The sequence below is a fragment of the Salminus brasiliensis genome, chromosome 13 (assembly GCF_030463535.1).
Source record: "Salminus brasiliensis chromosome 13, fSalBra1.hap2, whole genome shotgun sequence".
NCBI lineage: Eukaryota > Metazoa > Chordata > Actinopteri > Characiformes > Bryconidae > Salminus > Salminus brasiliensis.
In genome coordinates, this window is record NC_132890.1 from 20189319 (window position 1) to 20201946 (window position 12628).

General features: G+C 41.3%; 1 protein-coding gene across 1 annotated transcript in view; it reads left to right on the forward strand.

Annotated features, from left to right (window-relative positions):
• dner (delta/notch-like EGF repeat containing) overlaps nt 1-12628 on the forward strand; it is a 33635-nt gene that overhangs the window by 14587 nt on the left and 6420 nt on the right. The window contains exons 2-7 of the mRNA XM_072695030.1: nt 5121-5447; nt 5544-5638; nt 6514-6677; nt 8992-9140; nt 10633-10786; nt 11463-11576. Coding sequence (XP_072551131.1) covers nt 5121-5447; nt 5544-5638; nt 6514-6677; nt 8992-9140; nt 10633-10786; nt 11463-11576 — 1003 coding nt within the window. The remainder of the gene's footprint in view (nt 1-5120; nt 5448-5543; nt 5639-6513; nt 6678-8991; nt 9141-10632; nt 10787-11462; nt 11577-12628) is intronic.

Genomic DNA, 12628 nt, shown 5'->3' on the forward strand with positions numbered 1-12628 from the left:
GGAGTGGACAATGGAGAATGATGATGTTAAGAGGAGAATAATTGTGATTGGTGGAGAATTATGGTGCTAGCTGGTCTGGTAAGGCTGAGGCTGGTAAGATCTGACCTACGTTCCTGCTGACAGGTTTTGCTGTCTGTATGGCAGTTACCTGAAGAAATGCAGCAAGTTTCTTATTTTATTTCTGATGAATTGACTCTGGATGAAACACAAAACAATTCTAGTTGTTGTTGGTATAGTTTGGGCTGAAGGTGCACCAGGAGGACACAGGCTGTCTCCGACTTAGCAGCAGTGTGTGTGTGTGTGTGAGAGAGAGAGAGAGAGTGTGTGTGCACCAGATTGATAAATTATTTATTTATTTATTGTTTTTAGAAACAGGCATCATTACATATTTGTATTTGTGTTTCAGGCGACAGTTTGTGTATGAGATTTAAGATGGTCAGCTGTGTGTGTGTGTGTGTGTGTGTGTGTGTGTGTGTGTTCATCTGCTCCTTTACTCTCCACTTATCATGGAGTGGTCGTTTCTTAGCAACCACACGACCTAGTCTCTTTCTCTCCGTTATATTCAAGACACACACACACACACTCACACACACATACGCAGGTTTATTGTATTATATTTATTGTGAACTGTCATTCATTTTTTGATTATTGTAGCTAAGCAATATTACACCAAATTTAATAATCTTACACTTGACACCAGTAACCTTAAACCTTAAACTGAACCTAATCTTACTAAACCTAAAATGTACTCTGAACCTAATCTTACTTAACCTAAAATGTACTCTGAACCTAATCTTACTAAACCTAAAATGTACTCTGAACCTAATCTTACTAAACCTAAACTTAATCCTACTAAACCTAAATTCAACCTTAAATCTAATGCGGGTAAGGTAGTGTGTTGTTTACTTTTTTCAAAAGTATTTTCAGGTGCTTCTCTAAAGTGAATGTTGAAGTAGGAGGATAATGGGAGGATGATGAAGTATTGCAGCAGGATGATGGTAAGATGATGGGTGGATGATGAAGGGTAAGGTATGAGTTTAATGTATGACTATCTGCAGAATAGCTCCTCAGAGGATAGGACTGAAGTGTTTGAGCAGAACTGTTGGAGTGAAGCGTCTGACAGCAGCCCTGATTCAGATTCCTTAGAGCTAAGTAAGCTAAACACTGTGAAGCTGTTGGTTTGTAAGGAGGACAAGGGTGAGAGTGAGTCGTTATTATACTCATAAAAACAGCATCATTAGTATTGGTGCGCTTTTAGGGACAGCTTTAAAAATAAACACTGAATCACTGATATTAAAGTCTCTCTACAGAGGAACATCACTCTCCCTCTAGTGTCTGAACATCAAAGCCCCTCTCTTTCGCTCTCTGATGAGCTTGTTTGATTGATTTTCTAATTTAAGCTCAGTAGTGAAGCCGTTTCTGCTCTATTCTTTACCAAGCTGTTTAACATCAGCATTAGTAGCTCATTTTGCAGTACTGCACACAAAAATAATCAGAGTTGGGAGGGTTACTTTAAAAGGTTTGTTATTAGATGTAATTGCAACGTAATCCAAAGGATTACTATATTAAAATGACATAATCTGATTACTTTTCTCATTACCTTTAGCTTACTTGTCCTTTTAAAGCCATGCATTCAAATTCAAATGACAAATTTAACATTTATGGTCAGCTCAAACAGTCGTGTGTCTGCATCCGATCAGCCCATGTCCACATGAAACTATCTTGTGTCCTCATAAAACAAACACATTCTTAAAAATAAAGGTGCTACAAAACTCACTCAAAAATCTTTGAGTGATGCCATAGAAGAGCCACTAAATAAACATCTTTATTAAACAAATAAAAATTTATTCAATAAAGGAACCGTTTTTGTAAAAGAGATATGTGTGTGAAGAACCTTTTAAAGACTTGAAGAAGTCAATGTCTATACCAATTCAAAGGTTCTTCACACTCACAGCTTATTTACAAAAATGGTTATTCTATGGCATCATTCGAAGAACGCTATGTAGCACCTCTATTAATATGCAGTGCTTTATATACACACATACATACATATACAGTGGGGGAAAAAGTATTTAGTCAGTCACCAATTGTGCAAGTTCTCCCACTTAAAAAAATGAGAGAGGCCTGTAATTGACATCATAGGTAGACCTCAACTATGAGAGACAAAATGAGAAAAAGAAATTCAGAAAATCACATTGTCTGATTTTTAAAGAATTTATTTGCAAATAATGGTGGAAAATAAGTATTTGGTCACCTACAAACAAGCAAGATTTCTGGCTGTCACAGACCTGTAACTTCTTCTTTAAGAGCCTTCTCAGTCCTCTGTAGTAATGGCACCTGTTTGAACTCGTTAACAGTATAAAAGACACCTGCCCACAACCTCAAACAGTCACACTCCAAACTCCACTATGGCGAAGACCAAAGAGCTGTCGAAGGACACCAGAAACAAAATTGTAGACCTGCACCAGGCTGGGAAGACTGAATCTGCAATAGGCAAGCAGCTTGGTGTGAAGAAATCTACTGTGGGAGAAATAATCAGAAAATGGGAGACCTACAAGACCACTGCTAATCTCCCTCGATCAGGGGCTCCATGCAAGATCTCAGCCCGTGGGGTCAAAATGATCACAAGAACGGTGAGCAAAAATCCTAGAACCACACGGGGGGACCAAGTGAATGACCTGCAGAAAGCTGTGACCAACGTTACAAAGGCTACCGTCAGTAACACACTACGCTGCCAGGGACTCAGATCTTGCAGTGCCAGACGTGTTCCCCTGCTTAAGCCGGTACATATCCGGGCGCGTCTGAAGTTTGCTAGAGAGCATTTGGATGTTCCGGAAGAGTATTGGAAGAATGTCTTATGGTCAGATGAAACCAAAGTAGAACTGTTTGGTACAAACACAACTCGATGTATTTGGAGGAGAGTGAATGCTGAGTTGCATCCAAAGAACACCATACCAACTGTGAAGCATGGGGGTGGCAACATCATGCTTTGGGGCTGTTTCTCTGCAAAGGGACTAGGATGACTGGTCCGTGTACATGAAAGAATGAATGGGGCCATGTATTGTGGGATTTTGAGTGCAACAAAGGAGTGGCTTCGTAAGAAGCTTCGTAAGAAGCATTAGGCCACTCCAGTCTCCAGATCTCAACCCCATAGAAAACCTTTGGAGGGAGTTGAAAGTCTGTGTTGCCCGCCGACAGCTCCAAAACATCACTGCTCTAGAGGAGATCTGCATGGAGGAATGGGCCAACATACCAGCAACGGTGTGTGCCAACCTTGTGAAGACTTACAGAAAACGTTTGACCTCTGTCATTGCCAACAAAGGATATATAACAAAGTACTGAGATTAACTTTTGTTATTGACCAAATACTTATTTTCCACCATTATTTGCAAATAAATTCTTTAAAAATCTGAAAATGTGATGTTCTCATTTTGTCTCTCATAGTTGAGGTCTACCTATGATGTCAATTACAGGCCTCTCTCGTCTTTTTAAGTGGGAGAACTTGCACAATTGGTGACTGACTAAATACTTTTTCCCCCACTGTATATATCCATACCAATATACACACACTTTGGCTGAAGCGTGCTGCTAGTGAAACAATAACTGATCTTTCTCTGACTGATAAAAGACACCGGGGCCACTGACTGATTGACTATCACTGACTCTCAGCACAAAACCTCTGCAAATATAATAACATGTCCTAATAAATCCATTCATGAACAGTGTCAGTGTTTAGTGTTTGAACTGTGCTAGCCAACATTACTGGAGAACATGAGATTGTATTTTAGTGAGGTAGCACTATCAAAAAGTATGTTTTCCAGATTCATGAGCTAGAGCAGTATTCTCACCAAATCATAACTTTCCAAAATGAAGATTCTGATTGGTCCTGTCTCTGGGTTTGACTGTCTTTTGTCCCACCCCAGCTGAAATAGGGAATCTGAATGGTTCTGAGGTGGAGTTTGATTGTCTCCCTATTTGTGCTGTTTGGTCAGTGTCAGTGCAGACACTGGACAGAGTGGATTTCTTCTTTCTAATATATAACTAGGTTATTGGGTCATCTTACTGCACAGCTTGTTTAAGGTCTGTCCACAGATGTTCTATGATGTTGGAATTTCTCTTCATCCATGCAGTGTTGGAAATGCCACTGTCGGAAACACAACTTCAAAGCATGATAGGCCCACTCTGATGCTTTACAGTTGGAAAGGTGTTCTTTTCATGAAATGCTGTTCCCTTTTTTTCTCCAAACCTTTCTTTGCTGATTGTCCCTGATATTAAACACTAAATACTAAACCTACTAGTGATATTAGAACAGACTTAATGTGACTGTAACATGGTAAACTTGAGGTATAATAAACTATTTTAGACTAAGAACAAGGTTGAATTCTGTTTCACTGAATTTATAAAATATTTTCAACATTTTACTGCATTTCTTCAGATTGATGAAGCTGTTTAAAACACTGAGATCATACCTCATTGGGGAGGCCACTTTAATTGAGGTTTCAATTATTCATATTCCTTCATAATATGTATATTATTATTCACAAAAATGCCATGTTATATTATAGCCTCACAGGAGCATTGCAGAGATAACAGTACAGAAAACACTGTGTGTGTATGTGTGTGCAATATTATCTTTTGGGTGAGAATCCGTCTTTGTGCTAAAGGGAACAATCTAATTTAATTAGCTACACATAGATAACACTTCATCATTTAAAATAATGAGTTTAGCGACATGGACTCATGCAATCAATTGTAAAGCACAGCTAATAACTTTAGCAGCAGAAACAGCAGTGTGTGTAAGTGTGTACGTGTGTGTGTGAGAGAGAGATGTGGTATAAAGCATGTATAATGACTTTAGCAATATAAATAGCAACATATTACTCTCTTACAGTACTGCAGCTTCAGATTTACTGTCTTTATGCATTGTGCCCATTCAGCACTTTAGCCTGCCCTTTCAACCTACAGCAGATTAGCCTCACCAATTCAGCCTACAGTGGTTTACCCCCTAGCCTATTCTGCCTACATACATTTAGCCACACCCATTTAGCCTATAGCCGATTAGACTCTCTTTCTCTCTCTCTCTCTCTGTCTCTGTGTAAATCTTTTTTTCTGCTTCTCAGTTTTTTGCCGACCCCTGTGCCAGCGGCCCCTGTCTCCATGGTAACTGTAGCCGGGAGACAGACAGCGCCGGGTTTGTGTGCGAGTGCAGCGATGGCTACGGGGGTGTCAGGTGTGACCAGCCCACACTGACCTTTGACCTCACAGAATCCTGGGACCTGGCCGAGAGCCCCGCACCTGAGAGCGTTACCCCGGCCACTCCGGCGACCGCCACTCAGCCATCCCAGCCAATCACAGTCCACTCAACCACTGAGGTCCTTTCCACCCTGCAACCATGGCAACCCAAACCTGGACAGAGAGTGATGGAGATCCAGTGGGATGGGCAGCAGGTCTGTGTGTGTATGTGTGTGTTTGCATGGAGTTTCAAAAGTGTGTCATGTTGTTCTAATGTTGTACCAATCAGACAGCGTGTGTGTGTGTTACAGATCACTGACAGGTCAGAGTGTGAAAGCATTGCGGGTTCTGACTCTGCTGGACTGATGACAGTTTCCTTGGAGGTTGCAGAGGAAACTGCTGTAAAGTAAGACACTATTTTTTATCCAGCTCCACCCACCCAGTCTGACTGGTTAAAAACTCCACATGTGTTGTTGTGATGATCTGATAACAGCACAATCTTTTCACCATACTTCTGCCATTCCACTCATTGACGCTAGGTAACAGGAAGCTCCAGGAAGTATTTGTCACCATTAAATATACGCATGTTTAATGTATAATATATATATTCCAATTATGCACCCATTCTGACCACAGCAGTTTAGCTCCACACATTCTGACTACAGCAGTTTAGCTCCACCCATTCAGCCTACAGCAGTGTAGCCCAACCCATTCAGCCTACAACAGTTTATCCCTAGCCATTCAGTCTACAGCAGTTTAGCTCCACCCATTCAGCCCACAGCAGTTTAGGCTTAACAATTCAACCCACAGCAGTTTTGCCCTAACCATTCAGCCTAGTGCAGTTTAGCCCCACCCATTCAGTCTACAGCAGTTAAGCCTAGCCTTTCAGCCTACAGCAGTTTAGGCCTAACCATTCAGCATACAGCAGTTAAGCCCCACCCATTCAGCCTACAGCATCTTAGCCCTACCCATTCAGCTTACAGCAGTTAAGCTCCACCCATTCAGCATACAGCAGTTAAGCTCCACCCATTCAGCCAAACATTTCTTGCACCCAGGCACTTTTTGGGACACTGTCAAGTAGGGCACCCACATAAGGGCACTTATTAAGATACACTATCAGGTTTCCAGGTCCATGTTTACAATTTATTGCAAGAAGAGGCAACATAGCAAGCATTTTTTATTTTATTTTTCTTGAACCCTCGTGCACACCCTTCCCAACCAAGAAAAAACATACATAGTATAGTATAATCTCTCTCCGTCTCTCTCCCTATCTCCCTCTAGGCTGGTGGTTAATATTAGCAGTGCTGCTGTGTTGTGGCGTGTGAGGGAGGGTGGATATTCACGCTGTTCTGTAGATGACGGCACCATCGTTTGGTTCCAACAGGCGGCTGATGGCCTGGTTATTCCTGACCAGTCTCTTCCACTTGGACACAACTACTTCATTAGTAAGTGTGTGTGTGTATGTTTGTGTGGCACTCCAGTCAGATAAATTACACTGGACTAATACACATCTGCAGAGGCCCACAGTATTAAACAGCTGGACTTAAAGCAGCATTATTACCACACTTACAGGCTTACAATAGAACTGAATGTTTAAACGTGAGTTAATTAAAACCACACTGCAGGATTTCTGGGACTGTTCTCCATTTCTGAGAACTGACTGAACCCTGCTCATACTACCACTACCACTCACACTCACAGCCTATCTAAAACTTCCAAAAGAACTAGAGTGACAGGTATTCTGCCTGACCACCTGTGTCAGACCAGCTGCCCACCCTCCTGTCACTGCTACCTGCCTAATGACCATGTTACAATTAACATGGACTCTTAAATATCTGCTACTACTAATATTCCCACCATTAACTTTCATTACTCTCATTATTCTTACCATCACTACTATGATTATATTAGTTATACTATATTATATTATGATATTATGATCATGTTACACACACCTGAGCAGCAAAAAGTCTTGGTGGTTTAGTGACTTTTATCCATAATTTATAAATACTTCTGACCAGAGGAGGATGGGTCCTTCTTGTGAGTCTTGGTTCCTTGCAAGGTTTCTTCCTCCAGCTCTGAGGGTGTTTTTCCTTGCCACTGTTGCCTTTGGCTTGCTCACTGGGGGTCTTAAATTTTCATGCCGTTTATTGCTGTTGATTTGTTACTGATTCTGTAAAGCTGCTTTGTGACAACGCCTGTTGGGAAAAGCGCTATTTAAATAAATTTGATTTGATTTGATTCTGCTCACACTTCTGCACACACTCACAGCTGATCTAAAGCCTCCAGAAAAAGTAAAGCTGGAGTGTCATGTATTTTGCTCACAGTACCACTCACACTCACAGCCTATCTAGAACCTCAGGCTACATGACTGGTTGAGTCCTAATTGTGTTGGTGGTTAATTTGGCACCCTTCTGTTCTACCAGCATAGTCCCGATCAATGGGAGAGCTGGTTTAGCTGTATCTGCCCAGATACCACTGAGAGAGTGATCCTGATTGGGTGATTTTCTGTTTAGTGTAACCCTTTATTTGCCAGCAGAACTACATACTGTAATAATACTGTTATACTGCAGAGTTGAAACACCAGCTTCATTCTACTAAATAGCATTTGGAGTTTTTTTATTTTCACATATCACTACGCCTTCTCTGAACATCTAGAATGCCCTCATGGTTCTGCAGTACTAATAGGTGAAGAAATTAGTTGAAAGGTCATCAGGTTTAATTGCTTCATTATTAATGTCACAATTTTGAAGTGTATTATTCTGAACTGGGTCTCACAAACTGCTGCGTGAGCGTTTTAAACAGCTGTGTGTGTGTGTGTTGGTTGAGTTTGGTTAAGTTGACCTTGTCTGGTTGGAGTGTGTCTCATTTTTAAATTGAATTCATCTGGTGACAGAATGACCTTGCAGTGTCTGAGGTTGTGTGTGTTTGTGCATTATGTATGTTTGAGTGTGTGTTTGTGAGAGAGAGAGTTAAACCCCAGCAGTGCAGCTCACTGCGGTCTTGTTGCTCTGTTTTAAAGATGCAGTAGGTAAAACTGAAGCTCAGAATGTTTCTTCCCCTCCTCCATTCCTGTCCGGCTACACAGAGCACTTCTCAGCAACCTACGATGTCCAGCAGGGGTTAGCTAGACTCACATGCTTTAACGTTACTTATAAACAGCAAAATGGGACAATCTTCAGAATAATACCCCTGATTTCAGAAGAAACACTGGTGTCCACATATTTATACCTCTGTATTTATACTGATGTGTATTTGTACTAGTGAGTCAAGGCTGAATTGAGGGCATATAGAGGTCCCCTTTGACCTGCAAAATGAAAACTGGGACATCCTGCAGTGGAACAGGGCTTCTCTACAATCTAGTCTCAAATGGGAGCGCTCAGATGTCGTTTGCAACATATGCACCTAAAGCATGCAAGTCCTTGAGAGTGCCATATTAAAAAATGTTCAAATGAGACACCCTAGTGGTTCACACAGCCCAAAAGAAGCCATTTACTCAGATCACAGGTCACAGCTGCTGTTAAACAGGAATTGTATGTAATAGGGTACTGCTGAATTCTCTTTATAGTGGCCCTCACCCAGGGGCTTAATAAGGGCGCATAGAGGGCGTTTATGAACACCCTTTGGATCATCAGAATAAGAAACGGGACACCCTACAGTCTTGTGGTCCTTGCAGTCATGTGCACATGAGGAGTAAAGTCCTGTGAGTGTGCTATTTGGAACCAGGCTTAACCCTGCTTCTGTGTGTGTTGGGTGTAGCTCTGCTGCGTGTTGGCAGTCTGTCTGGTCCGGAGGTGACAGTGCGGCTGCAGCTGATGGTGAAGGCCAGTAGCTGCACCGAGCCAGGCAGCGGCTTTAACGACCCACAGTGCTCCGGAAGAGGAACTTGCATCACACAGCCATCAGTGGTAAGAGTAATAAACACCGGTTTTCCTACAAAAAAACAATCATGCACATACACTGACCTCATAGCTCCAGTGCTAATTGGTGGTGTATAATCTTCCATTCCTTGTTAGCTACATTAGCCTCATAGGTCCAGTGTTAATTGGTGGTGTATAATCTTCTATCACTTGTTAGCTACATTATCCTCATAGCTCCAGTGCTAATTTGTGGTTCTTAAGTGTCCATTACGTGCTAGCTACATTATCCTCATAGCTCCAGTGCTAATTGGTGGGGTAGAAGCTTCCATTACGTGTTAGCTACATTAGAGTCATATATCCAGTGCTAATTTGTGGGATATAAGCTTCCGTTACTTGTTAGCTACATTAACCATATAGATCCAGTGTTAATTGGCTAGGTAGAAGCTTATATTACTTGGTAGCTACATTATTTTCATAGCTTCAATGCTAAAACTAAAGAATCATCAACCATGTCTTTGCTGGTTTACAAAATATGGGTAAGATGGGGGAGGTGAAAGAGCGGGGGCAGGGCTGGGTAATATTTTTGCTGAAATCTTCTTAAGGGACAGGTGGGACTGTAAAAGTACAGTGTGTGTGATGTATGGAGGACAAGAGCAGAGGATGGAGAGAGAAAAAAGAAGCGCTAGTCTAAGAATAGATAGAGAGAGCTCATTAATCAGGCGCGGTTCTGCAGTTCAGGTTCTCAGACAAGCTCCTTATGCAGCAGCATAACACCACTACACAGCTTTTTTTACCCTATGGGAATCAACATTCAGACACTTAAGAAATAGATTAGAAATAACTCATAAATAACATCATAATTTTGTTGTATTTACTCCACTAAAAATACTGTTACAATAACTGACATTAAAGGAATGGTTCAAAATAAAATGTATTGTTTTCCTCTCTTACCCCAGATGTAGTCGATCAGCCAGAACGTGTTTGGTGTCTAAATTTGGCTTCTTCATTTCAGTGCACTGGGGATACAAGGCTGACATCCAAAATAATCACTATATTGCAGAACATTTATAATAAAGAACATTTATACTGCAGAGTAGAACCTACTATTTATACTGCAGAACATTTATACTGAAGAGTAGAAACTAATATTTATACTGCAAAACATTTATACTGAAGAGTAGAAACTAATACTTATACTGCAGAACATCTATACTGAAGAATAGAAACTAATATTTATACTTCAGAACATTTATACTGAAGAGTAAAAACTAATATTTATACTGCAGAACATTTATACTGAAGAGTAGAAACAAATACTTATACCTCAGCACATTTATACTGAAGAGTAGAAATTAATATTTATACTGGACAGTATTCATACTGTTAAGTATTGACACTAATATTATACTGCAGAGTATTTACTGCAGAACATGTCCATTGCTATTTATATTGCACTGTGCTGAGTATTCATACCATATAAAAAGCTGTGTGTGTTTATGTGGGTGTGTTAAAAGCCTGTGGTGTGTGATGTGTGTTTCAGAGTACATTTTACTGCCAGTGTGAGGACGGATATTCTGGTATTTTCTGTGAGGAATTTAATGCGTGTCATACAAAGCCGTGTGAGAACAACAGCACCTGCACTGACCTGAGACAAGGAGACGAGGGACGCAACTACACCTGTACCTGCCCACCAGGTGTGTGTGCACATATTGCTCCCATCAGATATCTGGGAACACTTTGCCTTATATTGACATTCAAGCTATACATACTCCTGCAGAGGGTTAGTGGTGTTAATTAGAGATGATGTGAAGAAATCCTCTTATTTCAACCTTCTGATGACAGAGCCACTCAGAGACCATTCCCACTCTGAACCCCACAGTGCATATGTATATGTAAGGTCTGTCCATGCTGTTTTGGTAAATTATTATTACTTTTTGACAGATTTTTGAAGCAAATAAATTATGGGTGTGTGTGTGATGAGAGAGAGAGAGAGAGAGAGAGGGGAAGAGGTGATGTGATGGTGTCAGTGAGGTGTATTTTGAGCTGCCCAGAGGAAGTGAGAACTCATGGCTAAAGGTTACATCAGATGTGTTGATTATTAACATGCATACACACACACATACACACCGCTCCAGACTCAAGCATCGCCTGTCAGGCCTGTCAGAAACAGGATTATATGAACAGACTGAAGTGTTTCTAGATTGATGCTAATTGGTTTGTTAAGGAGGAAGGAGGACAGCTGGCTTAACGAGTGCTCACACTAATTGGGTTTTAAGAATTCAGGGGATATTTATCAGCAACTTTGTTTACAGCAAGTGGGCTTTAATACAGGGTGTTAGCTGATTATTTGTGTGTGTGTGTGTGTTGCAGGATACGAGGGGGACAGGTGTCAGGCTCTGGTGGATCACTGTGCTTCAGGCCCCTGCAAGAACAGAGCCACATGCACCAGCACCCTGGATGGACCACACTGCTACTGTGCAGAGGGTAAATACACAAAGACTCATGAAGGACAGATACAGGCCATTTACAAGAACAATTAGACTGTAAAAATTGAATTAACAAAGCAACAGCAACATAAATATTATGAGCTTTAAACTGTATTTCAGTAATAAACTCAAAAGTCAAAACAGGTCACAGCACTGAAAGTTCTGAGACTACAGACCACAGATGGAAGCGCCCTTGTTTCTTCTGCACATAGTAATATAATCAATTATGATGGCACCCCCAGGTCAAGGTGTAAAGTCACTGGCACACATACAGAGTGAAGGAAAGCACATTTACAGTATGTATTTGATGCTCTTATAGGTGCATTATGTTGCACAGATAGAAGAATGTAGTTTTAAGAGTCTTACTCAAAATCTCCTACTGGTGTAAGTGTTGTGTAATTCCCTGGCTTGGGAATTGATCCCTAGTCTGGCACAGGCAAGGCCGTTTTGTTGACCACTATGCTCATATTACCACCCTGGAAATGGCCCAGTTGGTCTGCAGAGTCGCCATGCCAGCAGTACATAGAACCATTTGAGCCACAATGTAGAAACACTTCTCCAACAGGCTGCGGTACAATTCAAACCATGATGCAGAATGGAACTATCCGAGCTGTGCTGTAGGGTCACTCTGGCAGTGGTAAGTGGAACCATCCAATCTACAAAGTAACGTCACTCTGATGGCTGGCATGGAAGAATTCCAAAACCATAATGTAGAGTAGCTCTAACAGCGGGCAGTGAAACCATCTGAGCTGCAATGTGGAGTTCCTTCACCAATGGGCCATGGAGCCATTCAAACCATGATGTGGAGTCACTCCGCCAAAGAGCTGTGGAACCATCCAAGCCAAAATGTAGCATCACACCGATGGCCGACATGGGAGGGTTCCAAACCATGGGACCATCAAAGCTGTGGTGTAGAGTTTAATGAGGAATTGATGCATTGTTTGAATAAACACTGCAAGAATCAGTTGAATTGGTGTGAATAAGATCAAACACTCCTGGAGGGACCAAGAATGAATGTTTGGAGGCAGATGGAGAGGAGGTAACACTCAG